Here is a 20,924-nt window from a genome sequence, read left to right as displayed (position 1 = left end):
GCCTCTTATAGCGAGAATCACACCGCATAAATCAAAAGAAAGCCCAACTTGTCCATTATTATAATTATGATTCTACCATCTTCCATTCTGGAGATATTGACCTTTTTCTAACACCTGCTTTTGCCTGCACGCTGCTCGTGAAAAAAAACAACAGAGATATGGAGGCTTGAAGTTGACAGACATTTCAGTTCAGTTTTTTTAGTTCAAAAGACCGATATAAAATTGAGCACAAATAATATCCTATACAAACCATATACCGAATGAAAGCCCTGAATGTCTACTTTTAGGAGGAAAACAGTACACATTGTACACATATACAGTTTTGACAGTAATTGGTCATTGAATTCAGCTTGTGCCCACCAGAGATAACTTCATAGAAGACATGGACCTGAACTGCTCAATATTCACAAAATAAGGCCTATAGCGACATATACATACTATATACCGTATGAAACATAAGACTCTCTGCTTTCATAATAAAAATCACACCCCTGTGAAGTGAGCGGTGCAACTCTGTTCTCTACTTATTCACTACAGCTCGCTACACGGATATACGGACTGAGTCATGTAAACCCATTTACAGTTTGGTCTGTGAACTTCTACTGTAATAATAAAAATCACACCCCTGTGAAGTGAGCGGTGCAACTCTGTTCTCTACTTATTCACTACAGCTCGCTACACGGATATACGGACTGAGTCATGTAAACCCATTTACAGTTTGGTCTGTGAACTTCTACTGTAATAATAAAAATCACACCCCTGTGAAGTGAGCGGTGCAACTCTGTTCTCTACGTATTCACTACAGCTCGCTACACGGATATACGGACTGAGTCATGTAAACCCATTTACAGTTTGGTCTGTGAACTTCTACTGTAATAATAAAAATCACACCCCTGTGAAGTGAGCGGTGAAACTCTGTCTTGTCCCATATTCTTTTCACTATGTACGGATTGAGGCAGAAAGTCATGTAAACCTTTTTACAGTTGTCTGTAAACTTCTACTGTAATAATAAAAATCACACCCCTGTGAAGTGAGCGGTGCAACTCTGTTCTCTACGTATTCACTACAGCTCGCTACACGGATATAGGGACTGAGTCATGTAAACCCATTTACAGTTTGGTCTGTGAACTTCTACTGTAATAATAAAAATCACACCCCTGTGAAGTGGGCGGTGCAACTCTGTTCTCTACTTATTCACTACAGCTCGCTACACGGATATACGGACTGAGTCATGTAAACCCATTTACAGTTTGGTCTGTGAACTTCTACTGTAATAATAAAAATCACACCCCTGTGAAGTGAGCGGTGCAACTCTGTTCTCTACTTATTCACTACAGCTCGCTACACGGATTTACGGACTGAGTCATGTAAACCCATTTACAGTTTGGTCTGTGAACTTCTACTGTAATAATAAAAATCACACCCCTGTGAAGTGAGCGGTGAAACTCTGTCTTGTCCCATATTCTTTTCACTATGTACGGATTGAGGCAGAAAGTCATGTAAACCTTTTTACAGTTGTCTGTAAACTTCTACTGTAATAATAAAAATCACACCCCTGTGAAGTGAGCGGTGCAACTCTGTTCTCTACGTATTCACTACAGCTCGCTACACGGATATAGGGACTGAGTCATGTAAACCCATTTACAGTTTGGTCTGTGAACTTCTACTGTAATAATAAAAATCACACCCCTGTGAAGTGGGCGGTGCAACTCTGTTCTCTACTTATTCACTACAGCTCGCTACACGGATATACGGACTGAGTCATGTAAACCCATTTACAGTTTGGTCTGTGAACTTCTACTGTAATAATAAAAATCACACCCCTGTGAAGTGAGCGGTGCAACTCTGTTCTCTACTTATTCACTACAGCTCGCTACACGGATATACGGACTGAGTCATGTAAACCCATTTACAGTTTGGTCTGTGAACTTCTACTGTAATAATAAAAATCACACCCCTGTGAAGTGAGCGGTGAAACTCTGTCTTGTCCCATATTCTTTTCACTATGTACGGATTGAGGCAGAAAGTCATGTAAACCTTTTTACAGTTGTCTGTAAACTTCTACTGTAATAATAAAAATCACACCCCTGTGAAGTGAGCGGTGCAACTCTGTTCTCTACGTATTCACTACAGCTCGCTACACGGATATAGGGACTGAGTCATGTAAACCCATTTACAGTTTGGTCTGTGAACTTCTACTGTAATAATAAAAATCACACCCCTGTGAAGTGGGCGGTGCAACTCTGTTCTCTACTTATTCACTACAGCTCGCTACACGGATATACGGACTGAGTCATGTAAACCCATTTACAGTTTGGTCTGTGAACTTCTACTGTAATAATAAAAATCACACCCCTGTGAAGTGAGCGGTGCAACTCTGTTCTCTACTTATTCACTACAGCTCGCTACACGGATATACGGACTGAGTCATGTAAACCCATTTACAGTTTGGTCTGTGAACTTCTACTGTAATAATAAAAATCACACCCCTGTGAAGTGAGCGGTGAAACTCTGTCTTGTCCCATATTCTTTTCACTATGTACGGATTGAGGCAGAAAGTCATGTAAACCTTTTTACAGTTGTCTGTAAACTTCTACTGTAATAATAAAAATCACACCCCTGTGAAGTGAGCGGTGCAACTCTGTTCTCTACTTATTCACTACAGCTCGCTACACGGATATACGGACTGAGTCATGTAAACCCATTTACAGTTTGGTCTGTGAACTTCTACTGTAATAATAAAAAATCACACCCCTGTGAAGTGAGCGGTGAAACTCTGTCTTGTCCCATATTCTTTTCACTATGTACGGATTGAGGCAGAAAGTCATGTAAACCTTTTTACAGTTGTCTGTAAACTTCTACTGTAATAAAAATCACACCCCTGTGAAGTGAGCGGTGCAACTCTGTTCTCTACAGCTCAATATACGGACTGAGGCAGAAAGTCATGTAAACCCATTTACAGTTTGGTCTGTGAACTTCTACTGTAATAATAAAAATCACACCCCTGTGAAGTGAGCGGTGCAACTCTGTTCTCTACGTATTCACTACAGCTCGCTACACGGATATACGGACTGAGTCATGTAAACCCATTTACAGTTTGGTCTGTGAACTTCTACTGTAATAATAAAAATCACACCCCTGTGAAGTGAGCGGTGAAACTCTGTCTTGTCCCATATTCTTTTCACTATGTACGGATTGAGGCAGAAAGTCATGTAAACCTTTTTACAGTTGTCTGTAAACTTCTACTGTAATAATAAAAATCACACCCCTGTGAAGTGAGCGGTGCAACTCTGTTCTCTACGTATTCACTACAGCTCGCTACACGGATATAGGGACTGAGTCATGTAAACCCATTTACAGTTTGGTCTGTGAACTTCTACTGTAATAATAAAAATCACACCCCTGTGAAGTGGGCGGTGAAACTCTGTCTTGTCCCATATTCTTTTCACTATGTACGGATTGAGGCAGAAAGTCATGTAAACCTTTTTACAGTTGTCTGTAAACTTCTACTGTAATAATAAAAATCACACCCCTGTGAAGTGAGCGGTGCAACTCTGTTCTCTACGTATTCACTACAGCTCGCTACACGGATATAGGGACTGAGTCATGTAAACCCATTTACAGTTTGGTCTGTGAACTTCTACTGTAATAATAAAAATCACACCCCTGTGAAGTGGGCGGTGCAACTCTGTTCTCTACTTATTCACTACAGCTCGCTACACGGATATACGGACTGAGTCATGTAAACCCATTTACAGTTTGGTCTGTGAACTTCTACTGTAATAATAAAAATCACACCCCTGTGAAGTGAGCGGTGCAACTCTGTTCTCTACTTATTCACTACAGCTCGCTACACGGATATACGGACTGAGTCATGTAAACCCATTTACAGTTTGGTCTGTGAACTTCTACTGTAATAATAAAAATCACACCCCTGTGAAGTGAGCGGTGAAACTCTGTCTTGTCCCATATTCTTTTCACTATGTACGGATTGAGGCAGAAAGTCATGTAAACCTTTTTACAGTTGTCTGTAAACTTCTACTGTAATAATAAAAATCACACCCCTGTGAAGTGAGCGGTGCAACTCTGTTCTCTACTTATTCACTACAGCTCGCTACACGGATATACGGACTGAGTCATGTAAACCCATTTACAGTTTGGTCTGTGAACTTCTACTGTAATAATAAAAAATCACACCCCTGTGAAGTGAGCGGTGAAACTCTGTCTTGTCCCATATTCTTTTCACTATGTACGGATTGAGGCAGAAAGTCATGTAAACCTTTTTACAGTTGTCTGTAAACTTCTACTGTAATAAAAATCACACCCCTGTGAAGTGAGCGGTGCAACTCTGTTCTCTACAGCTCAATATACGGACTGAGGCAGAAAGTCATGTAAACCCATTTACAGTTTGGTCTGTGAACTTCTACTGTAATAATAAAAATCACACCCCTGTGAAGTGAGCGGTGCAACTCTGTTCACTATATACGGACTGAGGCAGAAAGTCATGTAAACCTTTTATTTGCAGTTTGGTCTAATCGTACAAAATGCCCACTATATATCAGTGGGTCCCTTACTGCAATAATCATACAAAATGCCCACTATATATCAGTGGGTCCCTTACTGCAATAATCATACAAAATACACAATATAAAGTTCAGTCAAAATAAACATAAAAAACACAACAATATAAAGTTCAGTCAAAATAAACATAAAAAAACACAACAAAATTAAACCTTGTACAACCTACTGGTGTGGTACTTGTGGTAACAAGTACCACTATGCAGGGGCACCCCACAGGCTTTGCACATGAAGCTCGTCTCATGCCGCTGACCCCCAACGCTGCAAACCCGACACCGCCTTTGGGGTGTCTTTTTGCGGCTGCCTGGGGCTTTGGGGATTCTAATCAGCTCATGGTTTCTAAACTGTACATCGAGCCTGCTGTCAGGGTCTCTGCGTGGTGGCCTAGAGGATCCCCCCACTGCACCCACCCTCGCTGACCTTTGGGCTCTTGGGGCTCTTGGGGCTCCCCCCCCCCCCCCCCCCCCACTGCACCCAGCGGCTCTCCAGGGGCTTCCTCCCCCCCCACTGCACCCAGCGGCTCTCCCACCTGCTCCCCCCCCTCTGCACCCACCTCCCCCTCTGCACCCACCTGAACCTCCCGCAAGTTGCCCCATACCCTGATGATGCTGACCAGGAATGATAACAGAGTCTTTCTTTTGGGGGTGCCCCTTGTGGCGTCTTTGAAGAGGATGAATGAATTGTACATAGCAATGCTAAACATATACATGATAAACTTTTTAGACCACTTGTCGAATGTTCTGCGTGTAAAGGGGTAATATGAGATCTGGTCTAATTTGTCGACCCCGTTCATGTACATGTTGTATGCTGCAATGGATTGAGGCTTTATGAGCTCTCGTCTGACCGCCCTCCCCTTTTCCCTCTCCAGGACCGTGACCATCTTGTTCTCATGTAGAGTTGACAGAACCCTGACAATGTTTTTGTCCCGCCATGCAATTATCATCACATTATCTTTATGACGCATTATCAGTTCTCCAGGTGCCAGCTGGCTGAGGGTAACATCTCTAATGGCAGGAGGTTCTCCCCGATTTTTCCTTAGAGTCCCACAGACATGTGTTCCCAACCGTCTAAGATTATTACACATTTTGACACTGTTATAATAATTGTCCATATACAATATGTGACAGGTGCCAGCAAAAAGTGCCTCAACTCGATTTTTACAGATTACATATTATTACAGATTATTAAAGTACAGAATGTAAGCTTTCATATGATGTATCATTCAATGAAATTGGACAATAATTGAAGGAGATATAACCATTTTAAAATGATTGGGGCCTTTCACCCAAAGCTGAGAAAAGTCCCTTTCAATATTCACAACATTTTTAACACCTTAGAGCTGGATAGAAGTGGGTGTGACAATGGGAGGGACAATAGGTACTTAACTCCACCCACAATGACCACCTTAGAACGTTTTAGCTGTCAACAGTGCAATATAAAAACACTGACATGTTTAAACAAACAATGCAATTTGTAAGGTGCCCCAATAAACCCTTTTGAAAGTAATAAGTATTAAATACTAAGTATAAGTATTCAAGTATTAAATACTAATTTAAGTGTTCAATTTCACTTATACACTACCTGGTTGTAAATAGCTGCAGTAGGCTACACCATTTTATGCAGGTCTATTTAGTGTACATTTAGTGGATGTGGCTTACATCCGGTCTAAAGCCCACCCACTGTATGCGCTGATTTCCATACACAATCCGTATCCTCCCCTCACCGGATGTTGAATTAACAGTACTAACGGCCATATATTTGACGATCTTTTACACAAAACGACATTTCCTTTTCACTTGATACCGTTTCGTAGAGACGGCCTACACAAACGATCTATATACAAAATGAAAGCCCGAATTTCGTAGTTTATATAGTATTTTGAATTTTTTTAAATGAGCAAAAAATGAGAGAGTTATGATTTAAAGAAAAGACGAGTTATTTTGGCTCTTTGCGGCTGGAGGAAAAGAACAAGAATAAGCAGCAACACTCTTCCATGGATGAAGCAATATAGCACTAACGGGCAACGTTTCACATGTATTATTAGTTTTATACATTTTAGGAGTGAAAACATGTGTTTAGATGCTTATGACAACATCTCAGCAGTTAAGACAATGTCCCTCTGTTAACACACGACACACAGACAGCTAGCTAACTAGGCTAGCTAGCTTTTAGCCTGTTGTTGTGTGATGGTGGAAGTCTATTCTCCAGGCTGGGAAGCGTATTTGAGCGTGTAGCTACGTGGTTTTGTTTATTTTCCTGTAAAGTATAACCCAAAAGCTCCTCCATACTATAGCCATGTAGAATAATTCTGTGTTTATAAACACACAAGCACGCTAATGGGCGGTAACCAGAGCGTGAAACCTCAGAACAAAGAGATCTCAGGACCAATCGAAAACAACATGCAAATCTCAGAACTGCGCTTCTCCGGCCCCAAAACATTGTTAAAAAACAAGCCTACTTTGACATATAAATGTATACGTTTAATTTGCCCAAATGAACAATCTGTTGGAATAAAAACCTTCTTCAACATTCAAACTGTCTTAATATGAAAAAAAAAGAAAATCACATAAAAAAAAAAACGGTTTTATTTTGACCATTTAGACCATTTAATTCTGGCGAGTTGAGGCACTTTCAGCTGGCACCTGTCACATATGTAACCCTGATGTGCCAAGTCAGCCATTAGGTGTTCAACTGTTGGAATCAAGGGCGACTTTAGCCCTACATAGGGTTTAAGGCTATAGCAGTAACCGGTCTTGCTGTCACAAAGCATATAGGACTTCAGGCCATACTTGATAGGCTTAAGGGGGTTGTAAACCCTGAAGGCCAACCTCCCCCTCCAGAGCATCATCCCTTCATCTATAGAGATGTTCTGTGCTGGTGTGAACATGTCCTTGAACTTGGCCAACAAGTAGTCCAACACTGGCCTCACCTTGTGCAGCCTGTCCGCCGGGTCCCCTGCCGCATTGTCTGAAAAATGAATTACTCTTAGCAGCAACTGGAACCGGTCACGGGCCATGGTCCGGTTGAAGAAGGGGGTTGAAAGAACCTCGTCGGTGCTCCAGTACAGCTCCAGGCAGGGCAACTTTATGATGCCGGTCAGGAAGTAGAGTGCCAGAAAGTTCTTGAGCTCCGTCAAGGTGACCTCTCTCCACCGCCACACTCTCGAGTGGACCTGCTCGACAGGGACCTACAATTTAAAATTGACATTTAGTATATAGATAAAAGGAAGAAAAAAAAAAAAGAAAAAAAAGAAAAGGAAAGGTATATAGAGAGAGAAAAAAAAATCAAATTAAAAAAAAACCATCGTGAAGTGAGTGGTGCCGGAATGCGGCCAGGCGGCCGGCCCGGTTCCGGCGAGCCGCCCCGTGTCCGAAATGGTTGAGAAATGACAGAGTTACCATGTGGCACAGACAAACCCAGGGACACACATAGCTGCCTATAGGAGTGGTTGAATCACTGCACCACTCAAAGAAAAAAAAAGTGTTGCTAAAAAAAACACAGCACTACCCCTCTCTCCGTTTCTGGCGCCCCCTACTGGTATAAATAAGTAACATACTTGCACCACTCAAAAAAAGTGGTGCTCGGTTTTCTAGTACCGTAAGTATACACTATAGAATGCCATGTCTACATAATATGCCATCTAAATTACATAATTTTACCATATCATAAACCAACTTGGCATAGAGGTTGGTTTGCACCACGATGTCCGCCAGCAACTCATTGGTCAAGAAGAGCTGGAAGAACTCCCACGGGGCACTGTCTGCTGTCAGTGGATCATAGTGTGCACCCGGGTCGCCGGTGAAGGGGATGTGGTGGGGTTTCCAGCCAACATCAGACCACTCAGAGGCTGCCTCAGCTGGACGGTCACCAGCTACATTATAAACACATATACATGTACAAAATTACCATAAAATTATATAACATTTTTATTTGTGTAGTACTGTATACATTTGCTGCTATGCTCACACTTTTTTTACTCTGTAAACCTGTGATGTGACAATAAATCTGATTCTCAAAATAAGTCTCACCGAGCTCGCTGGCAACAGGCTCTGCAGAACTGGTTGATGGTCGTTCACCATCATCCAGAAACGGCGTGTCTGAAATGTAGATCAATTCAGGCATTTAGGTCCAAGCACATGTAGTTAGCCTTCATTTACTGTACTGTCATAAAGTAAAAGTACTGTCATAGTAAATTTACATTTATAATCAAATGTGGTGCATAGTAAACTAGGGTCACATGCAAAACTCACCCAAACCAGCAGCAGCATCATCAAAGGGTGATGGCCGGTCAATGTCATCTGCTGAAATGAAATCCCATATCAAAATATGTACATCAAATCAATTTTTATCTAAGTGACTTAGTTACAATAAGCACAGATATAAAATGCAGATATTGTTAGCATGTTAGCCTGCATAGAATGTCAGTACAAGAGTACATGTGTTTGCATTGTGAAATTGAATTGACATTGTAATTGAATGTGGTGCGTAGTAAACTGGTATCACATGCTAAACTCACCCTGTCCGTGTGAAACGGCAGCAGCAGCCCTGGACAATGGCTGTGATAATGGGTCATCAGAATCAGATATGGCTGAAATAAAAATCACAGTAAAATATCAAAATATGTACATCATATCAATTCTATTGAAGAGACTTACAATAAGCACAGGTATCAAATGCAGATATTGTTAGCCTGAATATAATGTCACTACAATAGTACATGTGTTTGCATTGTGAAATTGAATTTACATTGTACTGGATGTAGTGTGTAGTAAACTATGATCACATTCTAAACTATTGTTAGCCTGAATATAATGTCACTACAATAGTACATGTTAGCCTGAATATAATGTCACTACAATAGTACATGTGTTTGCATTGTGAAAATGAATTTACATTGTACTGGATGTAGTGTGTAGTAAACTATGATCACATTCTAAACTATTGTTAGCCTGAATATAATGTCACTACAATAGTACATGTGTTTGCATTGTGAAATTGAATTTACATTGTACTGGATGTAGTGTGTAGTAAACTATGATCACATTCTAAACTCACCCCATCCGTGTGGAACGGCAGCAGCACTTCTGGAAGGCTGGTGGTGGTCATCATCAGACAGGGCTGAAATTATATCACAGTAATATTATCAAAATGTGTACATGAAATCTATTGTATCTTATCGACTTAGTGTTATTATATGGCCTCAGCTGCCTGACCTGACTCAGTGACAACCTTTCTGCATAACCATATTGATAACCATGACATGAAAACAGAAAACTGTCAGGCAGCTGAGGCCAATATAACACTAAGGGCGCTTTCACACCCAAAGTTCGCTTAGAAGGTCCGTATCAAGGACCAAGGACCAAATATTAGCATTTTGATTTTGGTCCGTTTGGTGTTCACACTGGACTTTGTAAAGCGTACCAAATATGTAAACAAATGACACGTGGACATGTTAAGCGAACCAAATAGTGAGGGGGAAAAGAACATGAGGGGGGCAACCTTCAGTCACACAGAGAGAGAAGCTAACAGCAACAACTTGCTATTGCATTCATCATCCTTATTAATTATTTTATTAGCCATAATAGCCAAATAAGAGCAACAGATGAACAGAGGAGCAGGTGTTTGAACAATAATGTGCTTGCTGCTGATGCATACAATTCACGGAGTATAGCCTACACAACAAGGTATCCCCGATAAAAAGGACTTTTCTTCCATGTGTGCACCTTGACCCGATTAGATATATGTTATTTCTGCGCATCAAATCGGCGGGCATTTCCATGTCATCTTATGGTTTAAACTTGAAGGTGGTCAGTTAGTAGGTTATTGAGCTTCAAGTCAGAACAGCTCCGCTGCAGCTAATTGAGTTGACCTAGTTTTACGTCTTTTGCTATAGTGATGCAATCAATGAATCATTTGGGACCACCTGTGTATAGCTTATTTAACATTGGCTTTTTCTCTATACGTGCGGCCTGCGCGACATGGATGATTTTAAATATTTCTCTGTCTCTGCGTCTCTCCCATATAAATATATGGGTCTCTCCCCCTCATGTGTGCAGCCCACACACACACACACACACACACACACACACACGCACACACAGAAAACAGGAGGGGACACGAGTTGAAAGAGAAACTCTCGCATAAGGCTCATGCATCGCATGCTTTGTCATAACTTTGCGTGGCGGCGGCGCATGCTTAAAATAAACAGATCTACAAGCTTACATCGTGTACCATAATATACATAATTCCATGTCGATAACTTGTACATTTGCGCTGCGCCTCGACATATACTGTATGTGTCTACTATTAAAATCAGACTGTCAGCTGTCATATCAATAGTGATCCCCGTAAAAAAATACATGCTTTTATAACTAATTATTAATGCAGCCTCACAACTGCCGATGCCCGACAGCTATTTTGGCTATCATACTGTATTTGGTCCTCTATAAAGTCTGAATGCATTCACACCAGTAACGAACCGCACCGTGGTTCGTTTGGAAGCGAACCGAGTCCGGCCTTTTTTAGCGGACCATGGTTCGTTTCTTTGATCCGCACCAGAGTTCGGATGCACGTTCACACCAACCGAACCAAAGGGGTAAGCGGACCATGGTTCGTTTTAAACGAACCAAACATGTCCGGTGTGAAAGCGCCCTAAGTCAATAAGGTAAGGACAGAATGAGCAGGAACACGCATGCATATCATATAGTACATATATAGTGCTATAATCGAAGTGTTTGAATGAAAATGTAGAACATTTTGTTCTCATACCTCCATGGGGTGCCTGGGCAGACTCACCCATCTCCTCGTCTGAGTCTGAAAGCCACTTGTCTGAGTCTGACTCGTGGTCTGACCTGCCTGAAAACATAATCAATATTACAATGTATTCACTTACTATGAGACCTAGCAGATCATGTCTGTCTGTCTGTCTGTGTGTGTCCCCTTTGTGCCCATATATGGAGCCGAGTGATTTGTGAATCACTCGGCTCCTTATATGGGCACAAAAGGGGCCAGGTCCACATATACAGTAACAGCGGGACAGACACACAGACAGACAGATAGACATGTGTACGAGCTGCGTTCGCAGCTGAGACCCTGCAGATCATGTCTGTCTGTCTGTGTGTCTGTCCCGCTGTTACTGTATAGAAATAAATGATTTGGATTATGTAACATCTGCACGACAATATAAAAAAAAATCATCCATGCATCCCATCCCATCCCAACCCACCAGCGGCAGTCTGAGATGGAGGGTGACTATGTCACTACAATAGTACATGTGTTTGCTGAATTTACATTGTACTGGATGTAGTGTGTAGTAAACTATGATCACATTCTAAACTATTGTTAGCCTGAATATAATGTCACTACAATAGTACATGTGTTTGCATTGTGAAATTGAATTTACATTGTACTGGATGTAGTGTGTAGTAAACTATGATCACATTCTAAACTATTGTTAGCCTGACTATAATGTCACTACAATAGTACATGTGTTTGTATTGTGAAATTGAATTTACATTGTACTGGATGTAGTGTGTAGTAAACTATGATCACATTCTAAACTATTGTTAGCCTGAATATAATGTCACTACAATAGTACATGCGCATGCTAGCATCCCAGCATAGTGATGGAGGGATGACTGGATGCTAGCATGCACCAGCGGCAGTCATCCCTCCATCTCTATGATGGAGGGATGACTGCCGCTGGTGGCGACGCAGGGTTAGGATGGCACGATGAGCGCATGCTAGCATCCTAGCATAGTGATGGAGGGATGACTGCCACTTACTGGTGGAAGGGGGACCGCCGCCACATCTGCCTCCAAAGGCTGCTGCAGGCTAGGGCCAGCCTGGGTGTCCTCCTCGAAACCAGAGGCCTCTGGTTCCGAGTCGGTTTCGTCCTCCACCTTGTTAGCCATAAGCCACTCGGCGATCGAGGGCTGACCGGGAAGGGGAGCTGGGGGGCGCCTACGTGGCATGTCGCAAAATGGCGACGGACAACGACTAGACGCGGGGAAAGGGTAATCGGGAGACACAGACAAACAGTTCACTAAACTAACACTAACTACACTTCACTAGACTGACAAAACGAACAAAACACTGAACACTGATCCCTAAATCCTACTATTACTACTAACTAAAAACAAAACCTAACTGGAAAAAACGAACTAACGTGGCCTATACTATGGACGTATGCTAATGGACGTATACTACTCTAAACGGACGGACTACTAAACGGACAACTAAAGACTAAACGGACGGACTAAAGACTAAACTATACCTATATAATAATAAACTAATCTAATAATATATACTAAAGGACTACTAAACGGACGACTATGTGATCTAAATGGACTAAATGGACGATTGCTCAAAATAACTCACTCAAACTGCTCTGCTCAAAAACCGATGTCAACGTGTCTCCACAATACTACCTACTCCCACAAGGGGAGCAGGGCATCCGGCCCTTTTTATAAGTTTCGGTCTGATGACGCCATCGGAGGGTTGTAGATCCGATCGGTGCTGCTTTTTTTGCTGTCCGGGCGCAAATATAGTTGAACTATAGTAATCAATAAAAAAACGTTTTTTGGACCATAAAACGTATAAAAACGTTATGCGCATATCAGGGGTGGGTATAATAAAACATTTAAAAACGCTTTCAGCATTCTAAGTGTTAATGAACAAATAGATGACAGACAGATAACACATTATAGACAAGTGATGATGTGTGTAAAGTGTGCAAGCATATGACACCATGCTTTGTGTGCCATGTGTGTCTATTTGTAAGCACCTAACAACAAGTAATAGAACAATTAATTGTTTTGTTTAGATGTTTTGTTTTTCATACAGCTTAAAGAATCCTTCAGCTGGTTTATGACAATGCACACAATATCAATGTCCATTGTACAATTTCAGGGCATTTAACATTTTACTGCTTTATTAAACTATGAAAAGAATAATGTGAAAGATGATAACATACTGTTTTCATACATTAATAATACATTAATGAATAATATAGTAAGCAATGAGTCTATCAAGATGAAGACATTAATGAATAATATAGTAAGCAATGAGTCTATAAGTAAAGCATGAATTCAATGAATGCAAGGAAACATAAGTACAGGTATGGACGTTGATTGGAGTCTACACAAACGTAAGAACATTTTGACAAGCTCCCATGTCTAAATTATGTTTGTGCCGAACACAACTGTTTGTGACGAGCGCCCAAACCATGTTGCGACCATTAAACCAGCTTGCTCGAACACCAATGGCATTAACATAATGATACGACAAAGTCAGGTCTCAATTGCAATTAATTTGTTTTTAATTCAGGTAAACATACCAAAGTAGATTTAGCACATACATCAGAGTACTAGACATACTGTACATAGGAGTACCATAGGAGTCGTGAATGATCAACAACTGATCAACTGACAAGAAAAAGATGGCCTGACCAAAATCAAAAGTGAGGAGTCTGGTGATTGATACATTGCAGGAAATCCTACTCATGAGTGAGGTCGTCAAATAACTCATAGGTCGAGACTCTAGATGTTGAACTTGGGAAGGACTCATCGAGGCTTTTCTTTGCTTGTTTTCTGTCAATCTTCATCCAAGCTGAAGGGATTTCAGCAGGTTCTGCTTCGTACTTTTTGGCAAATTCATTGTTGAATTTCCTCATCACATATTTCCAGTAGTCTGATGCCTCACTGCTTTCGTCTGGTTGAATTTTCCAGCTGGGGAAAATTTCCCTGTACACTTTATAAGGGTGATAGTTATCCTTTGTCTCAGAACAACAGCTTAGCCTCACTCATCACTAAAGATGAACACACATCAGTAATGAGTTCCCTTGATTCCTTCCATTTGTAACTACCAAGACCTTCTGGTCTGTGGACAAAAGCTAGGTGTTCTGTGTGTCCTGGGTGTGCTACGTCACAAGGCACTTTGCAGAATGGACACCGTTTCCCACATCCAAAGATTCTGTTGAACAGCTCATTCTGGGGTTTGACATCAAGTGACCTTAGTTTTTCATGCAGGTCCTTTTTTTCTAATGTCTCTGTGAGTGTCTGTTCCATTTCTTTCACAGACACTTTAAGCCACTGGACAAAACCCTCCAGGGTTGATTTGTTCAGGGTCAAGACAGTTTCCAGAGCATCCTTTGGAATGACCAGTTTATCACCAATTCCATTGCAAATATTTTGGACAAAGGTCTCCACAGTGATGTTTTCCTTGTGGGCATTTGTGATAGCGCAGGTTATGACCTTGATGTTTGCTTCAAGGTGTTTTTTTTCCAATTCAAACAGCTCATGTCCACTTGAGAATTCTTCCACAATTTTGTCAGATATCCAGTCTTGGACAAAATCTTCATATGATTGAATGTAGCGCACATAGGTCTCAAAACTGTTCTTTGACAGCAAATAGTCCAAAAGGGAGTGCTGGAAGAATGACCGGTGGATAAATTGACCAGCAGTTTTGCCTCTCACCATTGCATCAACAATTTCTGGACCCAAGGAACTGGTGACATTGTGTTCCACTGCAGGTCTCAGGCAGAGGTTTGTGAATTGCTCAGCTTTTTTCTGACACTGGTCTCGTTCATTGAACAAATCGTTAAAGGCAGAACGGTGCTCGTTTTTCAGTTTGTTTAGACAAACCTGTGGGTCATTTTTCTCTCTGAAGGCTTTGTGCATTTTCTGAAATGCTTGAGCTGACAGACTACACACGTGTTGTTTTAAGTGAACTTCAAACTTAATATCCACCTTAACATCTCCATTGTCACTCAACATGTTATCAATCTTATGCAGGATCTCTGAGATGTAAGTGTCATGGTAATTGGTTTTCTTTTCCACTTTCTCAGACACGTACTTTGTGCAATCCTTAATAATCATGTCAGCTAGCCTTTGTGCAGCGTTTTCATTGCCCCTGAAATAATCCAATGTGCGTTTGTACCACGCAGGTACCACTTCGAAGTGCCCGTTTCCACATTGTCGCAGGGGTCTTTTTGCCAGTAATTCAGAAGCATAACTCCCCTTTTGCGATAGGTCCAACCTCAGCTGTAGCTCAACTTTACTGTAGACATCAATGTCTTGTAGAGCTGTTAAGTTTAATTCACTCTCAGTTTGTTTCCACAGCTCATCAAATTTTATGTCTAGTGACGATGAAATCGTTTGTCTCTTAAGGTCACTCTTACGGCATTCCTCAATTAACTTCAGCACCTTGTCCTCTAATTTCTTTGCAAAGGTCTTCTTCATTCCATCAATACTTATCATCCCTCGTCTGATTTCAACAGCAGCATACAGTTGATTGCATACAGAGGTCTCCATTTCTTTTCGTAGGTTTTTCGCACTGTTTGAGAAGTCCTCTCTGTATCTCTCAACAAGATAGACGTGTCCTTCTTTTTGCTTATAGTAGTCAGTCAGATGTTGAAGGAGTTTTGTCTCCCAAATAGAGAGCTCGTGCAAGGCTTCACTCTTCAAATTAGTCTGTAACGTTTCCAGTTTTGATACGTTAGACTTCACAGTTCCAAAGTTTGAGATCTTTGTTTCAGCATCTTTAACCCATGTGTACATGTGTTTTTTGAAGTCCCATTCTAATTTGCTGGATTCTTTGCAAAGCTTCATGTAGGCATCGGCCACAAGGCTGTTTCGGAAACTGAAGATAAAGTTCTCTTGTTGTACAGCTTTCCACAGGCTTTGAATCCATCCCAGAAAGTGCAGTACTTCATTAGCAGATGCCTTGCTGCTTCCCATGGCGAGAATTTGGATGATGTTCTTCTTGAACTCATAAACAGCCTCACTGTACCCTGCATTTACTGGCGCCATCGGTGGGCTCCCATGCCAGAGTCCAGGGATGTACCAGTTCCCAGTGTCTGGATTGTATTTCATCACATCTGTGAAGTTCTTGTTCTCCTCCTTTTTCTCCATTTTGGCAGCAGCTTGAGTCATCTCATTCAACTGTTGCAACAGTAGATTCCTGTCCCGTAGGTTACTGTCTGGGGCTGCTACATCTGACACATTCTGATGAACAAACTGACAGTTGGGCATCTTCCCCACTTCTTTCATCCTGAGGAAAGCGTGGACAACGATTTGCAGGATGTCTTTCATGTCTGCTATATTCTCCATCGCAATGTTGATTATAGTGACATCACTAAGCCCTACAACAAGTGTCGCAAGCTCATTGTCATGGTCATAGCTATCTTCCAATTGTGCAAGTTCTGGCGACTTCAGACCTTCAGTGTCAATGATTAGCACAAAGTCACAGTTCAGAACACGTTTGTAGTCTTCTTCCACTCTGACAAGCAACATGAAGGCACCTCGAGTGCATCGACCACTGCTGACTGCAAACTGCACTCCAAACATGGTGTTAAGGAGTGTGGACTTTCCTGTGCTCTGAACTCCAAGAACTGTTAGGACCAGGAGTTTGTTCTTCTGCCCTACTAAGTCACTTAACTGAGTGAGAACATCCTCCACCCATGTAAGAGGAATGGTGGATGCATCACCGTCCACCCAATCTGAGAATCCCATCGTCAAATATTCGGGAAAACAGCGCCTCCGCTGTTGTTCCTCGAAATTAGACTCTGGGGGCAACGTCTGTTTAGAATTTCGATCAACCGGAAAAGGCCCTTGCTTTTCCGCCGAGTTCCACTACTACCGCTGTGTCGCACTGTTTTCATTCCTACTTTCAACCATTCCTTTGCGGAACAAAACATGGATGTAACGGAGGAGGAAAAGTTGCTGTTCTACACAATGTTGAACATATCAAACCGCTTCAGCACATTTGTTTGAAATATTTAATCGATCGACGAGATGTTTTATTATGTTTACCTACTGGTTTTGGAAAAAGCCTCGTATATCAAGCTTGGCCAACGGTGTGTTCCCTACTTTCCGAAGCCTTTCCAGAGAGATGGCTAAAGGACGCTATCGTTTTTGTTATATGCCCACTCATTTCTATAATGGAAGAGCAAGTGAAAATGTTGACGGAGCGAGGCATTTCTGCAGCATATGCTGGGCAGAATGCATCTACAGACTCTGAAAACATGCCGTTTATTAACATTTAATCATAATAATGCTAGAAAATACAATTTAACCATGTGTACTACTACTTATGCATGTTGCATCATGGCATGCAGAAAAACAGCCAGCTTTAAACTCACGAGTCACAATGCATCTCTGCTAGTATTGTGACCTTATAGATCACCCATTTTGATCAAGTGCTGAGTATTTAAGGGATTAGTGTCTAAAATAAAATACACTGAATGTACTTTTAGTACTGTCAAACGATCATATGGACCCAACCATCCATTAAATCAAGTTTATTATAAATATGCAACACAATTTGAAATTTAGACAATAAATGTAGCTAATGTAAGAGGATTTATATTCATTGATTACACTAGATAATGGGTCCTTGTTGACCTGTAAAACGTAATGGACCCCTTCTCAAAGTTTAAAGCAAAAATATAGATAATACCACGTCTGAAAGGCTTTGTATCCTAATGTGATTTGTGAAACAGTGTGAAAAGGAGCCCCCGCGGTTTCCAAATCAATTCACTTTCAGATTGAACACTAAACCAAAGCTTTTATAACTTTAATTTGTACTGCAAAATACATTTGTTTTACGTCCGTTATATTTGTACGTCACGGACTGTTCTGAAGTTGCTTAAATAAAGGGGTCATTTGTTGGGAAACGTAAATATTAGCACACAACACAATTAACGCATTTGATTGAAGTTAATTACACTTAATCATAACCAACGCTTTTATTCATACTTTGTACTGTACACAGTTTACATTACATTTAGTTTGACGGAGTTTACACTTATTTGTTCAACATAGGACAACATTAGATAGCACTTCCCCGTTTTTTTGAGGTGAGATGGAGATGCAGTTGCACAACGCTTATGTCTAGCATTGTTTCGGTCATACAGTTATTTGACCGAATCGCCAACCTTTTCCAAAATTTCTTTGGTGCGCGAATATTTCATCAACAATTGTTTGCAGCTTAAGCAAATCGATTTCAGTGGATCGTCTGCAACAACAGGTTCTTCGGTTATAGCTTCCAAACTAGTCTCCAATCCCTGATTTGTGAATAAATTAAATACTTGTCCTTTTACTCCATACTTTAAATAATCTCCACAAACTCTACATACATTCGTAATAGGTTTATTTGGTGTTGTTTGTTGACCAGAGGAAGCCATGTTCAATAATAATGGAAGCGTGTAGGTTTGCTTCCAGTGGGACGAAATGTCCTCGCTGCACACACATGTAAATCCCGCCCACTAAATGTGATTGGGTGATTGCGCGGCTGACTTCCTGAACTACAGCGTCCATACTTGTAGGCCAGTGATACGTTTCTTTCTACTGCTTGCCGACAGACTAGTTGACGCGAGGCAACAGTCTGTCTTGAGAGACTACCGTCCACCAACTCCATGGGAAAGCCTTCAAGGAGCAATTCTGCACACAATTTGGGAAGGTGCAATAGCTGTTGACGTGATTTACAAGTTTCTGGAAGTAACTTTGCAGACGCATAGAGCTGACCCATTTCACGCAAGAAGTGTTCTATCCCCAGTGAGCAGTTGGAAAGTTGGCTATCAAGCTTTTTAATTTCATCTTTGTTCTCAGAACTCTGACATTTCTCTTTATACAGTTCACGGAGAGAAGAGAGTGTTGCTCGGGACAAGTTATCAAGGTTCATTCGCATCCACTTATAAAATATGCCCGCTCTATTCCTGGGCTTGATAATGCACTTATGAAGCAGGCCATGGCCTCTGATATGCCATGTTTGTTTTGTTCTTTTCTAAGTTGCATTTTCTCCTGCTTGAGTTCATCTCTGTAATTGTCAATGTTTTTCTCACCAGCATTCTTAAGCCTGAATCCCTCCTTCTCTAAACGAGATAAATCTTTCAATATCTGTCCTTGCAGGGGAAGCTGCTTTTCCTTGTAGTGAAGAATGTCTGTTATCTTTGAGGTGATGGCGTCTTCATTGTCTGTTATCTTTGAGGTGATGGCGTCTGCATTTATCTTGGCGTTCTGACACTCTGGGGAGTCCTCATCAACGGCAATTCCAAGTTTTTTGGCAACAGCAGCCATGTTCTCCATCTTCATCCTCATTGTTGAGCTGTTGACCACATTGGTGACTTTTTCTCTCAGCTTTTTGACGAAGTCTGCATCATTCATCTTTTCAGTCTTTATAATGAAGTTGTTCGTGTTCAACTTAAACTTCCCTGCCACTTGTTTAAGGGCATCACGACTGAAACCTTTGCCCTGGGTGTTACCGACCAAGAACAGCTGTGCTATGTTGTTTTGGCTGCTCAGTAGTTTGTACTGAGAGTCCAAGTTGTCAAAGAACACAAAAACTGCTGCCGATGTCTGGCAAAGAAATTCATATTGTTTTCCAAAGGATTTGATGTCCCCCCGGAGGTTAGCTATAGCTACTGGCTCTCCGAAAATGTCAATGTTAGTGTTTCCACACGGAAGATACCAACTCATTTCAACCAATCCATCAGATATTTTCCTTGGACGATCACCACCTTCCATGTCTCGGTGAACAAATGTGTCATGATACTGTTGGGGATTACTCAGAAGATTATTGAGAACCTTTGACTTGGACAAGGAGCACTCACCCAGTCTTACAAAAGACACCATTGGAAGTTTAGAGAGAACAATTCTGTCTTCAATAAAGCTTTTCGGATCTGGAAGTGAATGAGATCTGAACCTCTTGATAATGTCTCTCATTGCCCAAAGCATGAACTGACACTGACCTGTTTCACAGTTAGGAAGTAGCAGCGGCAATGAAAACTGACACATGGACATTTTCAATGCCATCTCCTGCTGTAGCAAACCATTGGAGCACAGAAAAATAGCAGTGACAATGTCTAAGGGATGAATCATATCTGAGCCCTGACTGTCTAGCAGACTATCAAGATCAAAATCTGTGTCAGAGGAAGCATCACTGTTTGGTTCAGATACTGGCGAACATTTCACATTCCTCGCTGTTACATTGACCATCATTAACTTCTTCAGAAAATGCCATGCAAGATCTGAATGACAAGTGGCAGGTACATCTGTAATGGTCTTCTTATCAATCTGGAGTATTGTGCTCAAGGATAGCTTCTCTGTGTAGTGATCCTCCAACCCCAGGTCTCTCAGAAAGGACTTCAAGTCACGTTTTGTCTGAACAGTGACTGTATGGCTTTCCTTGCTTCTGCCAGCTGCACCGCATTCACATGTGACTCGAACTTCATACTCTGCCATTGGCTCAAGGCCAGAAATGATGGTCATTTCAGTTTGTGATGTCACTTTGTTCCATTGCTGCTGTTCAGTGGATATTTTAGCGTACTCTACACTGTAGCTCTCCAC

General features: G+C 41.4%; 1 protein-coding gene across 1 annotated transcript; it reads right to left on the bottom strand.

The window, feature by feature from the left end:
• Positions 1 to 5,544: 5,544 nt before the first annotated feature.
• Positions 5,545 to 20,819, bottom strand: LOC308328897 (up-regulator of cell proliferation-like; the record flags this gene model as incomplete). The annotated part of the gene is given in 12 exon segments (XM_080783009.1): positions 5,545 to 5,612; positions 7,327 to 7,750; positions 8,238 to 8,449; positions 9,634 to 9,696; positions 11,347 to 11,433; positions 11,804 to 11,813; positions 12,363 to 12,576; positions 14,079 to 14,366; positions 14,368 to 14,798; positions 15,783 to 17,077; positions 18,981 to 19,274; positions 19,277 to 20,819. Coding segments are annotated over 12 exon segments (4,929 nt in total).
• Between the last annotated feature and the right edge of the window lie 105 nt (positions 20,820 to 20,924).

This window comes from Protomyctophum bolini (genome assembly GCF_963924005.1).
Source record: "Protomyctophum bolini genome assembly, chromosome: 14".
NCBI classification, from domain to species: Eukaryota; Metazoa; Chordata; class Actinopteri; order Myctophiformes; family Myctophidae; genus Protomyctophum; species Protomyctophum bolini.
Note: the sequence above shows the minus strand (reverse complement) of the source record. Positions and strands in the feature narration are given on the sequence as shown.